Source organism: the organism of the source record quoted next, unplaced genomic scaffold (genome assembly GCF_019419815.1).
Source record: "Pyrus x bretschneideri cultivar Hongxiangsu unplaced genomic scaffold, Pyrus_bretschneideri_v1 Contig2, whole genome shotgun sequence".
NCBI lineage: Eukaryota > Viridiplantae > Streptophyta > Magnoliopsida > Rosales > Rosaceae > Pyrus > Pyrus x bretschneideri.
Genome location: NW_025999501.1, coordinates 5,234,985 through 5,257,480, shown reverse-complemented (window position 1 = coordinate 5,257,480; position 22,496 = coordinate 5,234,985). Strand labels below are relative to the sequence as shown.

Below are 22,496 nucleotides of genomic sequence, written 5' to 3'. Positions count from 1 at the left end.
GTACGTATCAATGAATGCACTGTTATAGACAACATAATCGTCCAAGAGATCTGTACCTCGTTGTTGCCTGCTTCTATCAAAGTTTGCGGAACGGCTTGGCCTGCAGATCTGAGCCACAACTTCGATGACTTGACAGGAATGTGAGGCTCTTGCCATTCTTGCTTCGTCATCTCTCCTTCTACACTCCTCATCATCTTCCATCTTATTTTGGGCCGCTTGGAGATTGAACATTCCTTCTGATTGGTTAAACAATTCTTGCTCCTACTAATCGATTTCCCACATCATCCTTGAAGATGAAGACATTGTAAGAAGGAACGAGAAACTATGAATAATGATACAAATTTTTATTTTGGTGAAGAAGGAAGCAGAAACTATGAATAATGATAGAGATCTTGCGAAAATTGGTGTGAGATTTCTGAGGATGAATGGTGGATTATATGGAGGATTCAGAAAAGATTAGGTTGTAGATAATGCCACGTGACATGTCATCATTCGTTAAAAATATGATCGAAATCTATCCTCAAAGATTGTAAATAGATTGTGACACGAGGCGCGACGTGATTGCTTAAAAATCTTATCGGAAATCTATCCTTAATGATTCTGAAAAGGTAATGACACGTGGCACGACGACATTGGATAAAAATCTTATCGAAATCCATCACCAATAATTGTCTTTTCGGATAATGACACGTGACGCAACGAGAACGATTAAAAATCTTATCCGAAATTACAAACAAAATTATTTGGTATTATTTTATAAATAAAAAAAAATACTAATATTTTATTGCCTATTGCCAGGGTTATTCAGTGTAGGGGTGAAGATGCAAAAGACAGTAATTGTTCATTAAGGCAGTTACTATTCACTTGGTGGATTAAATAGTGAATAGCCTTGCATGGGGGCCTTAGCAACGGTGGAGTTGCTCTTAGTGAAGGAAGACAATAGCGGAAAGTAACCAATTTGGTGCAAAATATCGACGAATTTGAAGCAGGTATGACGATGTGGTATGGAAAAGCTTTACTGCACTGGTATAGAGGAGAATGCATGGAGAAGCAGGCAATTCAGTTAACCTTAAGAGCAAAATGGATGATTTGGAAGCAACTGCCGATGAGGAGAAGACATATGGTAACATCAACTAATTGAGGCCTTCTTGGTCCATGAACATAAAAAAAACAAGCACCAATATCGTCTATTTCAAAGCCTTCATGGTCTTCCCATCTTTCCAGAAGCTTGTGTCCCAGAATGTTGACCCACAAATCCATGTAAATCTGGTCTTGCTTGGTTCCCCATCCCTTTGTATCAACTTCAACCCACGAGAAACGATGTTTCCTTAATTACCCCTACAATCAGTTTCATGTGCCACGCACGTGACTGTATTTAACGGAATTATTGATGATGTTAACAAAAAAGACCATAGCTGCACATTTTGACGAGTTGAGAGACCAATGGTCATGGAAATAAAGTTGAGGGACCATTGCTCCAATTGGATTAAAGTTGAGTGACCATTACTACAATTTCTTCTACATATAAATATATATAAATACCAAATAGTGGGAGACTGATCATTTCCAATACCAGAAGATATACAATAAAACTCTCATCAAGTCCCCTACGTCCTTTTCATCAAACTTGTAACAGATGCAACACGCTCTTGCAAAATGCATCTTCTCGAATTAAGGTAGCTTTGCAAGCTAAGTTTTTGCAGAATTTAGTATTGGCTAGGTCACTCCCACTTCTATGGTTAGAAACACTATTATCCGGAACATGTAGTCGAGATGGATTCTTAGTTTTCCTATGCCTTCTAGTAGTTCTTTGGCCGGTGGCATTAGATGACTGGTTTAAGGTCTGTTCCATTCTCACTTTCCCCTGGTTCCTTTTCAGACGCAACTTTTAGAAGGTGCTCTATTATTTTCATGACTGTAACACTTCAGAGGCACCATGTGACCATTTTGATACCTCATTGACAAGCTTTTTCTCTTTTTATCCTTGCTTAACTTGCTGCTGTTTGATTGATCAAGTGCAAGTCCTAAAGCCAAGAAGAAAGCAACGTATATCAAAGTAGAATCGTTGAACAGAAGATAAAAGCTTGAAAAGAAATGCTAGGAGAGATAGGATTCTTCAGATTTGTATGGATTATCTGAGAAGTCTTTTAAAATTCTAATTGACCACATCTGGATTTAGATATATTCTTTGAAATTCTATGAAATTCTACTTTGACTACATCATGATTTCAAAATATTTTAAAATTCTAATTGACTACACATTGATTCTAAAGTCTATTAAAATCCTTTCAAATCTTAATTGATTACACCATCTTCATGAAAGAGTGAGGAACAAATACTTAAGCATGCTGATACTTGATTTATTATTATATCAAAATTTTGTACCGATCAACTAAAGAATGGCGTCGAGTTTGATAGCGTGAGTGAAAGGAATGCAAGGTGTTGCGGTTGGATGAAGCAATTTGAATTGTCTGTGTTCTGCACTTGTATCCAAGACGGCCACCATTTTTGTTTCTTCCTTATGTTTTCAGGGGTTATTATTTATTTATTTTTTTATTATTCCCTCAGATTTTATTATTTTTTTAATTTTATTATTTTATTAATTCTTAATTATAAATTTATAATCAACCTCATTTAATAATTAAAATGCTCCACATAACTCTTAATCTTATAAGATCTAAAAGCTACAGAGAGATGTAAAAATGTCAATCAAACGTTTATCCTTTTATCCTATCCCATATATTATAGTCCATTTACACTGTGGTTAACAATACTTGTGGACACAATATAGTCTATGTTTGCAGCATCAACGATATCAACAATAACAATGTCGATGATGTATTTGATTTGATTGCATTATCGACAACATGTCGGCATATAAACAATTGCAGTTAAACTATATCTATATATATATATATATATGTATGTATGTATGTATATATGTATGTATGTAATATGTATGTATGTATTAGGTTAAAGTGAAATCACGCTGACACCTAAAACTTTACAGGGGCCAAAAATTCAGCCTTAAGGGTCATGTGTCATGACAAAATGGTCAAATAAGAGATTAGCTGTCGTTACTCAGAAGCATCTGTGCATCCTATCTTAATGTCAGGAGATGAGAGTCTACTTGAAGATTGACTAGAAGAAGACGAACCTAAATCATTTTCGGATTGACTATGGTCTATGTCTTTTGAGTTCTAAGACTTGGATTAAGTGGGTTTTCTCTTTTTCAGGGATTTTCAACTGGTTGATTGTTTTCTTGACTATACATTTATTTGCATAATGACCAAATTTGCAGAATGGTTTATGGGGCTGTGATTATTATCTCATATGCCAATAAGAGATTAGGAGTTTTTAGGTTTCAACTTGCATTTTACACAATTCAAATTTCCATATGAAAAGTAAATGAAATTGCACCGATACTTTCAAGTAACCTCCTATTTTCATGGCTACAGAATATCAATCCGAAGTTCAATGTAAAGTGACCGAGAATATCACCTATCTATGGATTTGATAAAGTATAGAGTTGAGGGTAAAAAGATAAGTCTCTTTCCCCTCTCAGCCTCTCTTGTCTCTCCCTTTTTGGGTCTGCCCTACGGTGCAATCAAAATGATTTCGAATAGACATCAACCAATTTGGCGAGATGTAAGAGGTCGGGGTGGAGATATTTTTTGGGTATTGCTAACCACACCTATTTTACCTTTCACACATTATTTTTAATTTTTCGTTGTTGGATCAAATGATTTGCAGAAGAAAAATGATAAAAAATTAACAAGTGTGTAGAAGGTGAAAATGCGTGTGTGAAGCGCTATCCTATTTTTTTTTTTTGTCATTAATTTTTCACGCAAAAAGTGTTTATTAGACGAATAATTCACTTTTTAAACTGGGTAAATTGTCGTTTGACCCCCTGAACTCTTACTCTAGTTGAAATTGACCATCTAAACTATTTTTTTTGCTAAACTAACCCCCTGAACTATTTGAAATAAGCCAATTAACCCCTTGTCATTAGATTTCGTCCATTATTCTGTCAAATTCAAGGCAAATTAGTCTTTTACCATCAATTCTTACATGTCACTTATAACCACCAATAAAATTAAGCTTTTTAGCTAAAATGGTCCATGAGATTTGTATAACACATAACTTTGGTCCTTGAGATTGAAAATCAATAGAAATGGTCCCTGAGATTGTCAACCATCCATTATTTTGATCATTTCATTAAGTAGTCCCACAGCTCATACCGGAAACTGAGATTTTTAGCCGGAAGTTTAGACAATTTTCAAAGCTTCGTAACTCAATCGTTTCTTAACCAAATTTGACCCATAATATATCAAAATGAAGATAGGAAAGTGTTGAACAAGATTATGCCTATTTGGAAGCCCAATGGTTGTTGGAGATGGCTGGAAAGTAGCCTAAAAGGTGACTGGCCTGAGGAAAAACTGGAAAACTTGTTGGAAACTGGGTAAATTTTAAACGTTCATAACTTCTTCAATACTCAACAAAATTGAGTGAATCAAAAACTAAAATCATACTTCTCGACGAGAAGAAGAGAATGGTACTTTCTTGATGGCTAACTCGCTGTGATTTGGCCGGAAAATAGCCTGAAAGGTGAATGGTCTATGAGAAAACTGGAAAACTCACCGGAAACTGGGTAAACTTTAAACGTTCTTAAGTTCCTCAATACTGAACGAAAATGAGTGATTCAAAAATGAAAATCATACTTATTGACGAGACGAAGAGAGTGGTATATTTTTCCATGGCTAACCCATCGTGATTTGGTCGAAAAATAGCCTGAAAGGGGACTGGTCCGTGGGAAAACTGGAAAACTCGCCGAAATTTGCGTAAAGTTTAAACGTTCATAACTTCTTCAATACTCAACAAAATCGAGTGATTCAAAACCAAAAATCATACTTCTCAACAAGATGAAGAGAATCGTAGCTTTCTTGAGTGTTAACTCATCATTGTTTTGGCCGGAAAATTGCCCGAAAGTGGCTATCTTGGTCTCATCGAGTTAGCCAATTTTGAGCCGTTTTTCCGGAAAAACCACGGTGACCATCGAGAAAGGTACCATTCTCTTCATCTCGTTGAGAAGTATGATTTTCGGTTTTGAATCACTCGATTTCGTTGAGTATTGAAGAAGTTATAAACTTTTAAAGTTTACCAGTTTCTGGTGAGTTTCCCAATTTTCCTGTGGACCAGTCACCTTTCAAGCTATTTTTCGGCCATCTTTGGAAACCATTGGGCTTCCAAATGGTATAATATTGTTCTACGCTTTCCTATCTTCATTTTGATATATTATGGGTCGAATTTGGTTAAGAAACGATTGAGTTACGAAGCTTTGAAAATTGTCCAAACTTTCGGCAAAAAGTATGAGGTACGAGACCACTTAACCTAGTTTTTTAGCGGAAGGACCAAAATAATGGATGATGGACAATCTCAGGGACCATTTCTTTTGATTTTCAATCTCAAGGACCAAAGTTATGTGTTATGCAAATCTCAGGGACCATTTTGGCTAAAAAGTCATAAAATTATGACATGTGGACATATAATAATGTGTAATGACCATATAAAATTGTCCTTATGTAACGTTTCATTTCTTTATGTTTCTCACTATGCTATAAGTTTTTGAATTATTCCGTGTCAACGTGTCATTATTTTATTGGTGGTTATAACTGACAAGTAAGAATTAATGATGAAAAGACTAATTTGCCCTTGAATTTGACGGAATAATAAATGGAAATCTAACGACAAGGGGTTAATTGGCTAATTTTAAATAGTTCAGGGGGTTAATTTATCAAAAAAAAAAAGTTTAGGGGGGCCAATTTCAACTAGGGTAATAGTTTAGGGGTCAAACTGCATTTTACCCTTTTAAACTATGACAACTGTCTATTTAAAGGATGATTCCACTCACACGGTGTATTGGTTGCAAGAAAGTTTTTCCCTAAAGGTGAATATTGTTGCAATCATTTGATAAGATGTAAATTATGTATTTTGCTTTATTTTTTAAAATACATACTACATAATCCATAATATGAAATGGAAGAGTGAGTTAAGCCACACAATGAGCTAGCCATAATAATCTGTTTTAAATTTGCCTTTAGTCATAATCAAACCTAAGACCTCTCACTTACAAGTGAAGAGGAATCTTACTGGACAGTAATACTAAATGGTGATATTTCATATTTTTTTTTATTACAAGCGAAATTCCTATTCTGAGCTAGAAAAATAAACTACATGGAGTATTGGTTGCAAGAAAATTTTTCCCTAAAGGTGAATATTGTTGCAATCATTTGATCAGATGTAAATTATGTATTTTGCTTTATTTTTTTAAACACATACGATATAATCCATAATATGAGGTGGTAAAGTGAGTTAAGCCACACAATAAGCTAGCCATAATAATTTGTTTTAAATTTGCTTTTAGTCAGAATCAAACCTAAGACCTCTCACTTACAAGTAAAGAGGAATCTTATTGGACAGTAATACTAAGTGATGGTATTTCAATTTTTTTATTTATTACAAGCAATATTCCTATTCTGAGCTAGAAAAAGAAGAAGGGGGAAGGGATGGGGAAGGTTTGAATCCGAGATGTAGTGGGTTGATGCCGAGAGCTCTAATCACCAAGACAATTCATCACTTGCTACTATATTTCGTTTTTAGAATTTTAGTTTAGGTCAATAATATAATTCATATTTTGAGGCGAATGATCATTTCATTTTCTAGAATTAGGTAAACTGAAACAACTTTAGCTTTTGGTAAAGTCAATAGAATCAATTGTTTCTCTCCAATTAAGGTCGATACCCAATCCTAAAAAGAAAAAATGTTTTTTTTGTTCAAAATATTTTGTAACCTAAAAGAAATTGTCCCATTTATTTTTTATGGGTTTATGTTACCAAATGTGCATATACGCTTTACGAAATGTACCTACTCGAGATATTGTAGTGTACTATGTACACACTTTTTGATTGTCAATTTGTGAGTATTGTAGGTTAGGTCTTGCAGCTCAAAATTAGGATGATGCTAAAATTAGATTTGTGTTACTTATTTCATTTGGGTGTCCTATTGGGGTTTGAATTTGACTTTTTGGTTGGATTCCTTACTTGGTGAAGAGATTTTGTTAATTATCTATTGAGTAATGTTAGCTAGACTAAATTTATAGACTAAGTTTGCAAACTAAATAACGTGTCACAAATGAGAAATAAACACGTTAATCAACGCTTAATAATCAAATCCTCAACTTCCATGTTATTTAGTTTATAAAATTTAGTCTCTCTAGCATTATCCTTACCTATTTAATTAGGATTTGGATTTACTTCCAATTAGGATTCTCATTGTAACCTAAGTCCTATGCACCATAAATAGGATCTTAGCGTTAGTTTATTTTGGGTACCAACACCATTAGTATAGAGAGTTTGCTCTCTTGGTTTTGGGTGGAGGTCACCGTTTGGAGTCATAAGTGTGTGGCAAATTCATAGCTCATTAGTTTGGCAATTTGTTGAAATCAATTTCTGAGTTTGTGAGTTAGAGAGCAATTTGGGAATTTCCTCCATTTGTTCGAGTTCTCTACTCGTTTGGTTTAGTGTTTGTAATTTGTGAGATTTGGGTTGTGTAGGGGTGGGTACTTGAAATCGAAAACCGAAACAGAAACACGAATTAAATCGAACCACACTGATTTGGGTTGCGCAGGGGTGGGATTTGGGTTGCGATTTTGAAACCGATCTACAGAGTAGAAAACAGTTTGGTTTCGGTTTTGGCTTTTGAAAACCGCATTGAAACCGAAACCGCACCTTAAATTTAAATGTTATGTTTTAATGGTTGTTTGTTAGTGTCCATACATTTAATATGGACTCAACCACACTAAAATGTCATCCCTTTCGATCCTTATTCTATTTGACAATTATCACTTATCAATATAGCCGTTCAAAGAGGAAGAGTTATCCTGCATTTCTTTAGGAAACTGAAGAGTAGATTAACAAAATCCTCCCCAGCTTCTGCATAACAAACCAAGTTCTTAGATTTGATAACCATAAACGTAACAGTCGAGAGTGCAAATTAACACTTCCATTAGGATTAACATGTAATTTTATTGTGCAAATTATACATATTTTTTTGGTATTACACCATGTTAGCAATTAACATATAAAGGTGCAAAAATAGGTGACATATAGGCTTTTATGAAGCTAATCAGCCTCTGTTGTAAAATACAAATCTCCTTCGTGGCCAAGTGAAAACATGCAGACGATCTTGTTTTATTAATTCTCAGATAAATTAACACTTGCATAAGATAGGTGTAATATGTATTATGTGGAAAATGAGAACGTCTTACATGCGGATATGTGTAAATTTAAATTGCATGTAATTTTTCTTTTTTTCAAAAACCAAATTGAATCGAACCAAACGGTTTAGTTTTATTTCGGTTTTGGCTTCAAACCGCACAGAAGCACACAGCAAAAAGTTTCAGTTTTGTTTGTGGTTTCACTCAAAGCCACACCGAACCAAACCGTGCCCACCCCTAGGATTGTGAGAGTTAAACACTCTCTTATAATCTCCATTTGTTTAGTGAAATTGCTTGCCGTGCTTCACCCACGCACGTAGGCTTTTATGCCAAACCACATAAATCTCTTATGTTATTTTGAGATTGTTTGATTTAGTTTTTGCCTATGACGTTGATACTTGGTTTTGTTAGAATTCCCTTTCGTTTGTGCATAAAAGTACAACATTGTATAGACGTCTATTTTTATAGCTAAACTCTCCATTTTACAGCTCACAAAATTGGAGTAGGATTCTCTTCTCTCTTTTTTCCTTCCCTTCCCTCCCCTTCTATTTGAATGGTCACAGTTAAGCCACGTCAACATTTTATATTAATTTTTTTTATAGAAAGAGAAAGACAAAATAAAGAATGTGAGAGGAGGGGATGGAAAGAGGAGGGGAGAGAATCCTAGTCCCACAAAACTAATATCAAAACAATAAAAGTGGAGACTAAGCATGAGTGTTAGATTTGAGCTCTCCATATCAACAAACAACTCATCTTTATTCAATAAGAAAATACTCTAACCAACTATGAGATAGCGAGAATCTCCAACAATACTAGCTCAGTTTTTGTTATTAATTAAATAAATGACTCAAATATTAATGGGAACTTTAACGAAAAGTTTCCGTTACGGTTCATTTTAATGAAAAATCGTATTTTTACATTAAAAAATCAATCCTAGTACTATTCACTTTACCTTTATTTTGTCCTTATCGTTAAAACTCAAAGTTTTTAAGCCATTTTCATTAGTTTTTCTAATATTAATTTGGCTAGCCACCATTTCTAACAATACTAGCTATTTTAGCTTAAGTTAAATATTTTAATATTATTTTTTTCTAAATTTAACAACCCAAGTAGTCCTTTTTCTTGAACTCACAAACAAACAACGCAATTTATAGTTTTTATTGTTTAGCAAAAATTTAACTTTCTCTTTCCTCCTAAGTTTATGCAACGTAAGGATTATGGGTTATACGCTCAAACCTGGGCTCGTACCATGTGAGGGAATAATAAAAAAGGTGAACCAAAATCAGCCAAGTGATGACTTTGAACTTTGGCCCTAAAGAACGATTACTTTTATCTCGAACTAGCGTACTAAGTCAAGTACATTTTAGCGCAATCTCGTGCCTAAATTTGTAGCTCTTTCGCATTGAATTAACTTAGCAAATTTAGTTAGGTGTTATTCGATCTCGGGTTCGACACATATAGGGTCTTTCAAAAGAATTTCAAAGGTGTTGCCGACCCCACGTGCAAGCTACCAAAGTCTTTAATGAACTTTTTGTTTAAGGTTCACGGGGGACAGGCAAGCAATTCAGATTAGGAAGGAAGCCCTTTCTTGGTTACACGTTGCGATTATGAAAATCCTCAAACTCGAATTGGGGCAAGGTGAATGAACACATAGATTCAAAGTCATGCTGAACTTCTTATACGACACTTAGATTAATCTTCTGCAAGCGTTAACAATCATTATTGCTCAGCCAACAAGGCTATTACAACATGTCAGATTGACATTAAAAGTTGGAGGTCATTCGGGACTAGATTAATCACATTCCAATCCTTAATATGATCAATGCATCAAAGCAAGTTTCGCGGCAAGAGATTTTTCATGGGTCTTAGACCTGGTGTCATAGTAAGGTGGTGCTTCGATTAGTGCAGTGAAAATCTTTATAAACACTAAGTTTAGGGGATAACGTTTTTTTTCTACAATGTTATCAACGTGGCCTAAGGCCACTTAACCCCACAAACTTATTCATGTTTGACTCCGTTACTCATTAACTTCAAGTTGGTTTACCACAAGAATCTTTTCGGATTAAGTTATCTTCCACGAAAAGGAAGTAAATGATGAAAACTTCTAAGTATTTTAAACTAACATGATTGAAGACTTGAGTGAAATAAACTTAACAAAATATCTCCTACAACATCTATGTTCTTCCATGAATAAAGCAAAATAGGAGCATTTTGTCTTGCATCTAGCTTTTCAACTATGCATTTGAAACTCCGACCAGGGGTTTACAATATGGTTTGGAACTCCGAAAGATTAGATCTTTGGGCAAGCAAGCATGACTAGCCCGACTTAGATAGATTCGAATCAAATAAGCAATCCCAAGGTCATTATGGTATGTAGCCGAAAGGGTCATTCTGGAATGATTCACTTATGGTTCATTGGTAACTATCCACCTTTGAGCGGAAAACACTCCCACAAGCATAGTTAGGTGCATTTATGGGACCATGAATTTTGTGCCCTCGACATGTGGCATCTTAGGTGGCAAGAAAGATTGGGATTTCCATAGCCTATAACTCTCAGACTATCGGACTAGTCAGACATGTTAGTCGGATCGGACTTAGCCTTAGTCTGTTACTTCTATTGCACATCTCCCAAGTGAGAAACTCCTAATTCAAGTCAAATTACGATATCTTGGGGATTAGGCAACGTAATCATAATCCTAATAGGATTGGATATCTTACCTAGATTCTCTTCTAGATAGTCTCCCGATTCAGTTGGAATTACTTTCTCAAAATCTCTATAAATATCCTCCTGAATATTTATCTCTCTAAGTCTCTCATGGTGGACATACAACATACATTTTCTACGCCTGACATAGACTCACATATTCTCTCATACACATCGTTCGTCTATGCATAGTCATAGAAAAGTATCTCCTACATGGCTCACCTAGGCTATTCGTCAAGGATGTATTTCGATGAGCACACATCAGACATACTCATTTCTTAGAACTACACTAGTGATTTGATTCTCATTTTCTGGAGATATACAAGCAGTCTGATCATGGATTCCAACAGCCCCTGATCAATCTCATTCTTCCCTCGGTAGAGTTCATGGGCAATTATGACTAAATTACGTCTTTATATGGATGTGTGCAATTTTGGCCCCAACACAGGCCAGTGAGTGATTTTGTTTCACTTTACAGCCAAGGAAATCCTATTGTCTAAGATATTTTTGCTTCACAATTTGTACCCACCAATTGTTAGGCTTGTCAGGACTTTACAGCCATTTGCATCATTGGGAGAACAAACATTACTTTAGGCAACAGAGTTCACCTTACTATCCCTACTCTAGAAGAACTTCCTACATTCTTTGTTCAATTTACCATTTGATATACCATGGCACTTAAATAGACATGACATGGTTAGGCATTGGGCTTGCATCTGTTGTAGCCTGATTGTTATGCTAGAAAATGGTGGGCTCTTTGGCACGGCTGTTCGATACAGTCATGTCAAAATGAGTTGGTATTTTCAGTAGAGTTCTGTCGAACTAGATTGTTATTTTCGATACAGTCCTGCTAAACTAGGCTGGTACTTTCTATAGAGTTCTATCACATTGCGCTAGTATTCTTGGCACAATCACGCCGAAGTAGGGCAGTATTTTCGGTAGGATCCTACAGAACAAGGCATTGCTGTTTGGTACAGTCCTGCCAAACTGGACCGTGGTGTTCTGCTGGATTCATGTTGTGCTATTTGTTGAGCTGTTGGACTATTACATTCTTCATTTCTTTCCTTGAAGTACAATCTAACCAATGTAGATCATCCAAATCATCACTCTCCCTCGAGATTAGAGTGGGATAAAGAAGAAGCATAAACCATTTGAACTTGAAAAACGTAACATCCATTGTAACATACGTACATTGAGTGGTGAGGTGAGAACACATGAATCCTTGCTGCTGACTTCCAAGACCCAAAAAAACACATAAAAGTGTACATAGATCAAGTTCTCTGTGATGAAGTTTTTGGATGTGAACATAAACCACACAACCAAACATCTGAGATGACAAAGTATGATTAGAAACCATTGGAGCATGTTGAGTAAGCTTTTGAAGTGGTGTTCAAAAATTCTAGACCTGCGAGGCCATACAGTTCATAACATAAATTGCATATATAACTGATGCATGCCAAAAGCGTTTGGGAGTAGATGCACCAAAGCAAACAACATGTTGTCTCCAAGATATGCCGATTCTTCTTTTCTGTCACCCCATTTTGTTGTGGGGTATGATGACAAGTAGTTTTATGAACAATCTCATGATCTTGTAAGAATCGGGATAACTCAGAATTTATGTAGTCTCTACCATTGTCAGAACCCAAAATTTTAATATTACAGGAATATTGAGTTTTAACCATCTGGTGAAACATACAAAGCACATCGCTAACATCACTTTTATTTTTTAATACATACGGGTGCAATCATCACGAAAGTAACAAGCCACTTGATTCCAAAAAGTAGTACATAGGGGAAGGCCCCAAACATTAGAGTGTATTAGCGCAAACGGAAATCATTTTTATTCATACTTGAAGAGAACGAAGTACGATGACTTTTAGCTAAAACACGTACTTCACACTTCAATTCGAAGTCTTTAATACCATTAAACAAACTAGGTAACATATGCTTCGAATAACCAAAAGATGCATGCCGCAAACGATGATGCAATAACCATAAATTCTGTATGTTACCATCACACAATGCATGAACCAAATTAGCTCTTTCAAGAATCACACCATCCACATAATATAGTCCCTCTCTCTTAGTGCCACGCCCAATGATCTCTTTTGTTTGAATATCCTGAAGCAAGCAAAATAAAGGATAAATTAATACAATGCAATCCAATTGTTTAGTGACTTGTGGTACATAGACAATTAATATTAGGACAATTACAGATGCAATAAACAATGGTGTTAGGAAAGACAGGGTGTAAGGCACACGGTTCCCACTCCAACAACATGAGCAGTAGCATCATTGGCAATTGCTACACACTTTCTATGACGACGTGTCATAGATTAATAGTGTGTTTACTAACCCGTAATCGGAATGAGAATAAGAAATTCGATTCCGATTATGAATTATACCTGTGTTTACTAAAATTGGGAGGAATCAAAAGTACGTGGGGCTCACACAAAAAATGGAATCCAATTCCTGAAATTAGAGAATTTGGATTGCCAACATATACAAAGTATTTGGATTCCGGATTGCCCAAGCAATCGGAATGATAATTTTTGTCCCTTTATGCCCTCACTTACTTTCATTATTTCCAAGATTATCTTTTTAACCCTAGACTTATTTTTCTTTTCACCCAGCTCATTTCTACCTTCTCTTAGCCGCATGCCTCTGTCTTCTCTCAATCGCAGCTCTTGTTACAATTACTGATAGGTAAATCCCTACTTCTTCTGCATTTTTATCTCTGTGCTTATAGAGCTTGATGAATATCAGCGTTTCGCTGCTCGTTTCTAGCGCGTTTCTTTCTTCTCCGTGATGGATTTTCTTTCCAGGATTTCGTTCAATTTTTTTCCCGATTTTCTTCTCTTTTTTTTTTTTTTGGTGTGCGACAAACTTGGACTTTGGAGGAGAAAAGCGAAAAAAAAATGAATTGAAATTAATGATAATGTTGTCGGTGCATGTTCTCGGACGGCCTGAGTTGACTTCACTTCACTTCACTTGTTTGAAGAGAGAGATTTTACTTTGAATTTCAATAAAAGTTGGAAACTTTGTCATTGGTTTTTGGATTTGTGAATTGGGTCTGATTTGTTTTGATGTTTTTTGTTTTGTATCTTGTATTGGGGGGAGTGATTGGTTGTTGTGAAAATGTGGGAAAAGAGTGGATTGAAGTAGATTGACATCTGTTGTCCTGTTGCATATTCTACATTTATTAATTTACTTGAATTATTTGGTTGTTGGGAACTTGTTGGGCTGAATGTTGATTTACAATTATTTACTTGCAAAATGGATCTTTTTTTTTTTTTTTTTGTCATGGTTTGGTGCATAAAGAATCACAGATGCAAACTTTTTTTTTATTTGTCGTTTGGATTTGTTTGACCATATGCTTAGATCAGGACAATTGGGATTTGTGTGTTTGATGATCTTCTGAATTTGGTTTATGCAATTTATTTATCCTATTAGATCAGTGATTAGTATATACTATATCAAATTTTATTAAAAAAAGTATATAAAATATTTGATTTGAGACAAGGGTATTTTAGTAATCATATTGGTTTATATTCCGATTCTGCTGAAGTAGTAAACAGCTTTATGGAATTGTATTCCGATTCTAGATAGTTTTAGTAAATAACTTCAACAGGAATCTGATTCTGATTCCATCTCCTTTTAGTTCCTCCTCAATCCAATTCCTCTTCAATTCAATTTCTTTCAATTTGATTACAGATTAATAAACGCGCTATAAAACAAGTGTTTATCATAGTGCATATGATTCGTTGCATCGAATTGTAAAATCCAATATGTATTCGCTATTGTACTAACACCCAAGATAGTAGGGTACGACAACAACAAAGGTTACGGTGATGGGAAAGGGATACAGCCGCAAGAGAGGATGCACATGCCTTGTTCCATAAGTAAACGAATCACAAAAGATTAGAATTAATTATACAACGTAATTCTACAGAATATAGGATTACCAAAATATTTACAATAAAAACTAACGTCAACAAAAACCCTCACACCCCAGCACATTTTGAGATGCCAAAAGTGGATCAGATTTGGTGCCTAATGGTTTAGCAAAACCATGTGTAGTTTAGACGTGGAGTATCCGTACTCCATTGGCTGTGCCAACTGCGTGCAAAGCTATGTTTTGCCCAGCCACTTTTTTTTTTTTTTCTCAAGCACCTACTGTTCCCTTCCGCCTAACAAGAAACCCAAAACCAAAGCGCCCTTTTTCGTCGGCCCTAACTTTGGGTGGGGTCGACCGCAACCCCTTCAATCTGCCTTTTGAGCTCGTCTTAGTTTTCTGAGTGTTTGTCCCAATTGTTCTGTGAGTGTCTCGATTTGAGTGGTATGACCATTTTTGTGGTTTTTTTTTCTTGTATATGTTCTTCCTCCACTTGTTTCTTTCATCCTTGCCACACCCACTCCATCTCCTTGTTCTCTGAACCCACCACGTGTTTTCCCTCTTTCCCTTCTTTAACCCGTTAGATATCATGCCCTAGATTTTTCAGTTTATTATTCGTCTTTGCCTTGGCATGATGTTTGTGCACATCCCACCCTTATATGTGGACTTCATATCTACGCTGGTCGTTTAGGTGGATTGAAGGTCATTTTGACCCTTTTTCTGATCAATTGAGAATAACGTAGATTGGCTCGAGTACGAAACTCTCAACACATCTCTACAGATTTCTTGTTGATGCTTGTTATTGGCCTCTGCCTTGGTTGTTGATGGCGACGGCAGCAGTTTGGTATAGGAGTAAGGGTTTGTTCTTTTGTTTTGGGCCTACATCCTTGGATTGGACCCTTTATTTTGTTACTTGTCGGTTCATATTTTATATTTGTGCTTAACCTTGTATTTGGAGTTTTTATGTGCCTTATTTCTGATAATGAATTATGAATTATCGTTTTCCATAAAAATAAAATAAAATAAAAAGCTATGTGTTGATCCCTTGTGTTTGCACTATCCATCACCTGTATTGAGCCACATGTTAACCATCTGTGCCCTCTCCCACGAGTGCTTAAGTACAATCATCTCCAACAAACAGGTTAGACTCACTTCCACTGGAGTTACTCGCCCTTTCTCTCACCTCTCCCATTCCTCTTGTAAGAGTCTCCTAAATATAAGAGATTTTCATGTAAGTAATTTACATGTCAGATGATTAAATACAACCCGAAATTGATGTAGCCCATCTAAGGTTAACCACTCAAATCTCTTCGCCTTGTGCTGCCTGCTAAAGCTCACCTCAGCTCGGTCTACTACCATTCTTTTCTTTAACTTTGACCCAAGGTTCTGTGTTAACCTCACCAAAACACCCGTCTAGAAACATTATCTACATGACTGAAGGAACAAATTGAAAATCCTTTTGTAAATTGAGAAACAAAAAACTACTTTGGGGGCTTTCCAATAATGGGTAATATTTCGTTCCCTTTTTACCCATTGAAAGTAAGCCATTTGCAGTGTCTTTTTCATCAATAAGATATACGAAGTTCCAACATCCAAGCAAGTAGTTTCCAAAAAAAACAAAGTAAGAAAGATGTGGTGATTGACGCCTGGATGCATGCAATCTTCTTAAGAAGAATTTCACACCTACTATTCTGCTTGTAGCTCTATAGGCATCCATCTCTCATGACACAACAATCAATATCAAGCACACAGTGTGTCAAAACATTCTACATGTGTACTCTCACGACACTTGAAAGAACTGTGGCAATTAACAAGACGAGCTTTGTGGATAAACTCAATAATTTGTTAGGGGAGTGAATTCTTTGTTCTATATAGGCTTCAAGCCACCCCTTTAAACCAATGTATCTTTTGCGTGAAGTTTTTATGTAAGGATGCAACTCATGCATCATGATATCAGATGCGTCCTCGGCAAACCACACAACTTTTCATTGATAGCATGTCATTGGTCATAAAATACATTGACATGATTTGAACAATCCAACTTCTTAAAACTCAATTGACTTAACCGACATTTTTCATTCAAATATATATTACCTTATGAAACAAATATAAATATAAAATTTTAACACGAATGCTTTGTGCTGCATCCCTTTTAACGAATGTGAAAGAAGATTTCTCATTCGACAATCTTGTGTAGCAAGAGTTGAACATGATACATCAATGAAGTATATCCATGGTTAAGTGGATATTCTGTAATACCCAAGTAATTGCGTGTTAAGATATATATGCTATATAATGGATAGTTCATTAACACTAGTTTGCAGGGGAGTTAAGCAAATGTGATGTCCGTACCTAATGAAATATTTTCTGAACAGGTGTAGGGTTTTAACATTGTTCAACGTTTATAAGAGTTGATGTCAGACGTTCAACGTTTACTTAGAATAGGGGAGTTAGAACTCTGTAAGACTGCAAGGTTGTTTTGGTCGTTTAGCAATGGTGATTCTTTAGTCTTTTCTTAACAATTTGCGAGCATAAAAACATATTTTTAAAACTTTGGCCATTTTTATAATTTAATTATTTTGTATATGTATAGAATATGTGAATTTTATGTGTATTATTAAAAATATGTGCAAGTAATGCATATTAAATGTGTAAAGTATGTTATACGTGAGGTGTTTCAAGAAATTCGTGAGACTTGTGATTAGGAGAAGACTGAAATGTCTTTGTGAATCTTCTCGGTCCACGAAAAAAATGAATAATCGTAGCTTGTCATCAATTATTCTCATTAAAAAAAAAAAAAGACTAATTATGATGTGTACATAAAACAAAAATATTTTACAACATACATATATATAATACACGTATTAAGCGCATTTTGCTAACTATAAGCATTGACAAAATCAATCTAGTCAAAGCCACCCAAAAAGTGGCCATGACAAATATAATAACTAAAGCATATTTGCAATGATGTCCGAGTTGATGTGAGAGGAACTTTTGGACTTTTTAGGCCAACTTTTGTGAGAATTATCGGAATCTTTGAATTGTATTTGTTTATAGTAAATCATGCGATTAGTTTTCGTCATGTATTGTTTATGTTTAATTTTAAATAAAAATATTTAAAATAATTTTTGACCGCATAATATACGATGAATAGACATAATTTGATAATCCTCAAGATCCTTACAAAGAAAATTAAAAAAAAATCCTCACAAAGAGAATTCGGAGAGAATTATCAGTTAACTTGATAGTTCCCAATGTTGGTTTTGCCTTCTTGATGATCTCATAATATTCCGACGTGACATCTTGATCTGGGTAACCAGACCAAACAATAAGGCATCCACAAAGCTTTGCCCTAATGTTTTCCGCCTTTTGGCTGGTTGGTTTGCAACAGACTAGAACCTAATACCTCGACAGTGATAGTAGTTGTTGTGGCTGGTTAATCTGGATGTATTAATTGGTATTTCTGAATTTTGTTCTCTGATTGGTAAATTAGATCTGCATTTCACTGTGGATGATTTTTTTTGGGGGGGATTTTATTTTAGAAGTTATTCTGTTTGCATGTATGTTTAAAGGTGGTTGATTTCAGTCTCAGTTTTTAAAGTTACATTTAAAAAGAAATTAAACCAGAAAAGAATAGAGTAAATGACAATCTCGTACAAAACGAAATACAGCATGCAAGTACTAATTTATTGGGCTCATTGCAAAAGTATTCGCAAACCAGAAGTATGGAAATTGGGTTACATTGCCCTTCTATTTTATTTTTATTTTATTTTTTTTATCTATGCTTAGTCACATGTATTAATTTAACTTTCTGCGTCTTTTTTTTTGTTGGATTAAATTTTCTGTCTAAAAATTTATAAATAATAATGAAAATGCTAATTATATTTATCCTTTTATGTTGTGAAGTACCAAGGATGTGATTGCAAGGTACAACTCACATACTGGTAGGGAAAACTCGGATCAACCCGTGCAGGTAATTAAGTTCAATATTGGTTTTCTTTTTCCCATCCGTTGCTCTTTAATTTCCATTTTAATGGTATGACAAGTAATTGTGTCAAGTGAATGTAACATATTCTGTGATCTGCACTAGGAGCTTCAGAATGTATTTTTACACCATCTTAAAGGTTTAATTACTTTAACATTAATAAAAATAAATAGATGTTAAGACTTCTAATATATGCATGCAGCAGGGTTGGCCTCTGGGGCTTAATATATGCAAGTGCTTGGGGTTGAGTAATGACTCCAAGTTATAATTTTAACTTTTATTGAACGTTCTACGCTGTATTATTAGTTGGTATTAATTAGAATCATTGAGGTTTCTCTCGGAAAGAAGTTTCATATTTCGGCTGAAGAATCAATCATCCCAAAATATGTTTGTTTAATAGTGACCTGGAGATTGCTACATGTTGTAAATCCATGCATGCTCTAGTATGTTTCAGTAATCCATCTTTTGCCCTTGTTTCGCTCTTTCCTCCACTTTGAAGAAAATATATGAAGGAAATATCCAATTTTTTTCCTTTCGGTTTTGTTCTAAGTTTTTGTTTCTTTCTTATTTATTTTTGGTCTGATGTTTATAAGCTTTTACATGTGACAAATTAGATTTATCTAAATGACAGTTCGGTATAAATATGTTTCTCATTTAATTAGTTGGAGAAAAAAAAACAAGATCAGGCTGAGTAAGGAACTCAAGGATAAGAGCCGCAAGCTGAGGTAATTATAATTTAATGATTTGCTAGTAAGATATATGGTGGTTATTTAAGCTGATATGATCGTTTACGACAGTGCTGAAATTGGTTTGGCATTCAACAGGCAGATGAAGGGCGAGGACCTTGAAGACTTGGATCTCGATGAACTGCAGAAGTTAGAAAAATTGGTGAAAGTAAGCCTTGGCCGTGTGATTCAAGCCAAGGTCTGTGCTAGCTAGCTAGCTAATTTATTCTGTTACAAGTGAATACAGGTGCCCATGGCTTCTAAAAACTAGGTACCCCTCAGATAGAAGAGCACATTGTGAGGCTTAATGTGTATTATTTTGCAATTGGGAAGATCTATTGTTTAATTAGTCTGCGTTCAAATATCGTTCTACAATGAATTTAAGACAGGTCTTAATTCGGTTTAAATAGAAAATTTATTATTAGCACTCCATAAAAGTAACACCGCACTTCCTCTAATTTTTTTTTTTTTTTCCACTATGCATGAGTGAACTACCGGCCTGGCTTAATCAAATAAATAGATTGACACATTGTGCTCGTAGACACCGTACTTAACACCATGTTTAATCAAAAGGTCAAGAAGTTACCAATTTGGCTATTCTTTTGGATTACATGTCTATACAGCAACATCTAATTTTTTCCATTCATTTCAGAAAAACAAGATTATGAGTGAGATTATGGCACTTGAGAAAAATGTTTGTAGTTAAATAGATGATTGTTGTCTGTGTCTATATATGAAATAACCACAAATATAAACAATAGTCAAGAATTTCCAAAACAGAAAATAATAAACATTAAATTTAATTATCATTAATGAATTTTTGATTTATTGTCCTCTTCCTTGCACTGACTATACATGCAGGGAGCTGAGCTGATAGATGCTAATAACGAGCAAAGGCAGAGGGTAAGCAACTACCACCATCAACGAGTATATTTCTTCTATTTTTTTTTTAATTTAATGCAAAACAAATAACTCTAAATTAGTAAGTCACATCTCGGGTTTTTTTTTTTTTAATTTTTATTATTATTTTTTTTATCGTATCTCTTGTTTTTTTATCTTTGTTGTGTTTGCATATGGCAGATGGTGATGTTATCCGGAGGACATATCGGACCTGCGGCCATCATGGAGTTGGAAAACCTGAATAATATTGGAGAAGAAGGCGTGACATCTGAATCAGCCACAAATGCCACCACCTGCTCCACAAATGCTCTTTCTCTTGAAGATGACTGCTCCGACATCTTGTCTCTCAAACTGGGGTAAGGCGCTTTAACTTGCTAGTAGGGGTGGGCACGGTGCGGTTCGGTGCGGTTCCACCCCTAAACTGAAACCGGAACCGAAATATATTAACGGTTCGATTCGGTGCGGTTCCACTTAAATTTATTACTAGAACCTTACGGTTCGGTCTACACCGGTTCCGATCCGGTTCTTGCCGGTTTACGGTTCCTAATAATAAATTATTTGAACCACATCTAGTTTGATCCACATTAATATCCAAGCAGAAATTAGTCTATATCCCAAAAATCACAACCGTCATATTACAGCTACCGAGTTATCTGCGTGATAGCTAATAGCTATCGAGTTCCACAGCAGAAATTAGTCTATATCCAAGCAGAAATTAGCTCAAACACTGACTGATACCAGCAAACAGAGTCACAGCTCCAGTTTTGAACTAACCCTGCATGTTATCTGCGTGATAGCTATCGAGTTCCTTGTCGAGTTCATCAACCGACTTCTCCACAGGCTTCTTCCTCCCTTCTCCACCACGACCACGCCCGCGTCCACGACCACTGCCGTTGCCACTCCCACGTGGTTTGCCACGACCATTTCTGTTCCCTCCACGACTGCTCCTACTACAAAATCCAAAATCATTGTAACTGTAATCACTAATCACGGCTTGAAATAGCAGTCAGGGGATAATTGAAAAAAGTCTGGTTAAAATGGGATTTCAAAGTAGACTTCAAACAACTCATAAATGATCGGAATAGTTTGTACAATGAAATTTCTGTACTGTCTGATCAGGGAAAGATGCATTCTGATAATATGACAAATAAGTAGAAATGCAGTTTGACAAAACTATAATTAGGTCACTGATAAACAACTAAATCAGTTCATAGTACCTAAAATATGTCTACTGAGTTCATCCAAACAGAGAAACAAGAATTCGACCATCTAAACTCAATTGATCATACAGATTTGCTCTTATGTGGTTAAGTGACATACATTTCTAAGCTAAGGCAGGCTACTGCAGTCATTATTGAGTTGCAACTTTCAACTCATAAGTTTCCCAAAGTTAATTAACAAAACAGCAATTGAGCACGCCATCAACAGCCCCAAAAAAATGCAACATTTGAAGCGAGAAGAACAGCAGAGCAGCATATCCAACAATAGTTAAACCAGTATAGTTTACGAAAGATAGAATCAGAGTAGAAACAGAGATTGCAACTTGCTGCCACACACAAAAGGGAAAGATTAAGGAGAAAAGGTGATAAGAAAGTTACATACATACCATCACTAGTAAAAGGTGATAAGTTAGGATTGAATAGTTTATGAATCCGCAATGCTATTGCTAGATGTGCCACCATTCCTTTTTTCTACAACATATAAAAATTAAGAACTCATTAGCAAATAAGAAAGTAAGCATGCAATAAAACAAGAGAAAAAACAAAAACAAAGTAATGAAAAATAAATATTCATACCTGTTTCAAGTGCTTCATAAAACTCTATATCTTCCAAGATTGTCGCATCGTCTAAAATTGAGATGTTATCTGACATCAACCAATTTTGAGTACAAATTAACCTCTCTACCATTAGAGGAGTCAATGAAGAACGATATGAGTTCACAATCCTTCCTCCCGTGCTAAAGGCAGATTCTGAAGCTACCGTTGAGACCGGAATTGCAAGAACTTCCTTTG

At 35.3% G+C, this 22,496-nt stretch overlaps 1 protein-coding gene across 1 annotated transcript; it reads left to right on the top strand.

The window, feature by feature from the left end:
- The first annotated feature begins 17,841 nt into the window (after positions 1-17,841).
- LOC103936588 (MADS-box protein AGL24-like) lies at positions 17,842-20,856 on the top strand. The gene is made up of 7 exons (XM_048583352.1): positions 17,842-17,855; positions 18,781-18,855; positions 19,522-19,584; positions 19,684-19,783; positions 20,237-20,278; positions 20,446-20,487; positions 20,665-20,856. The coding sequence occupies exons 1-7, from the start codon at positions 17,842-17,844 to the stop codon at positions 20,842-20,844; spliced, it is 516 nt and encodes a 171-aa protein (XP_048439309.1). The 3' UTR covers positions 20,845-20,856.
- Positions 20,857-22,496: the final 1,640 nt, after the last annotated feature.

Bases quoted from the DNA above. Each gene is read 5' to 3' on its own strand.
- LOC103936588 (XM_048583352.1), top strand. The intron at 18,856-19,521 runs GTTCAATATTGG...TCATTTAATTAG, and splicing joins CAACCCGTGCAGGTAATTAA to TTGGAGAAAAAAAAACAAGA. The intron at 19,585-19,683 runs GTAATTATAATT...GGCATTCAACAG, and splicing joins GATAAGAGCCGCAAGCTGAG to GCAGATGAAGGGCGAGGACC.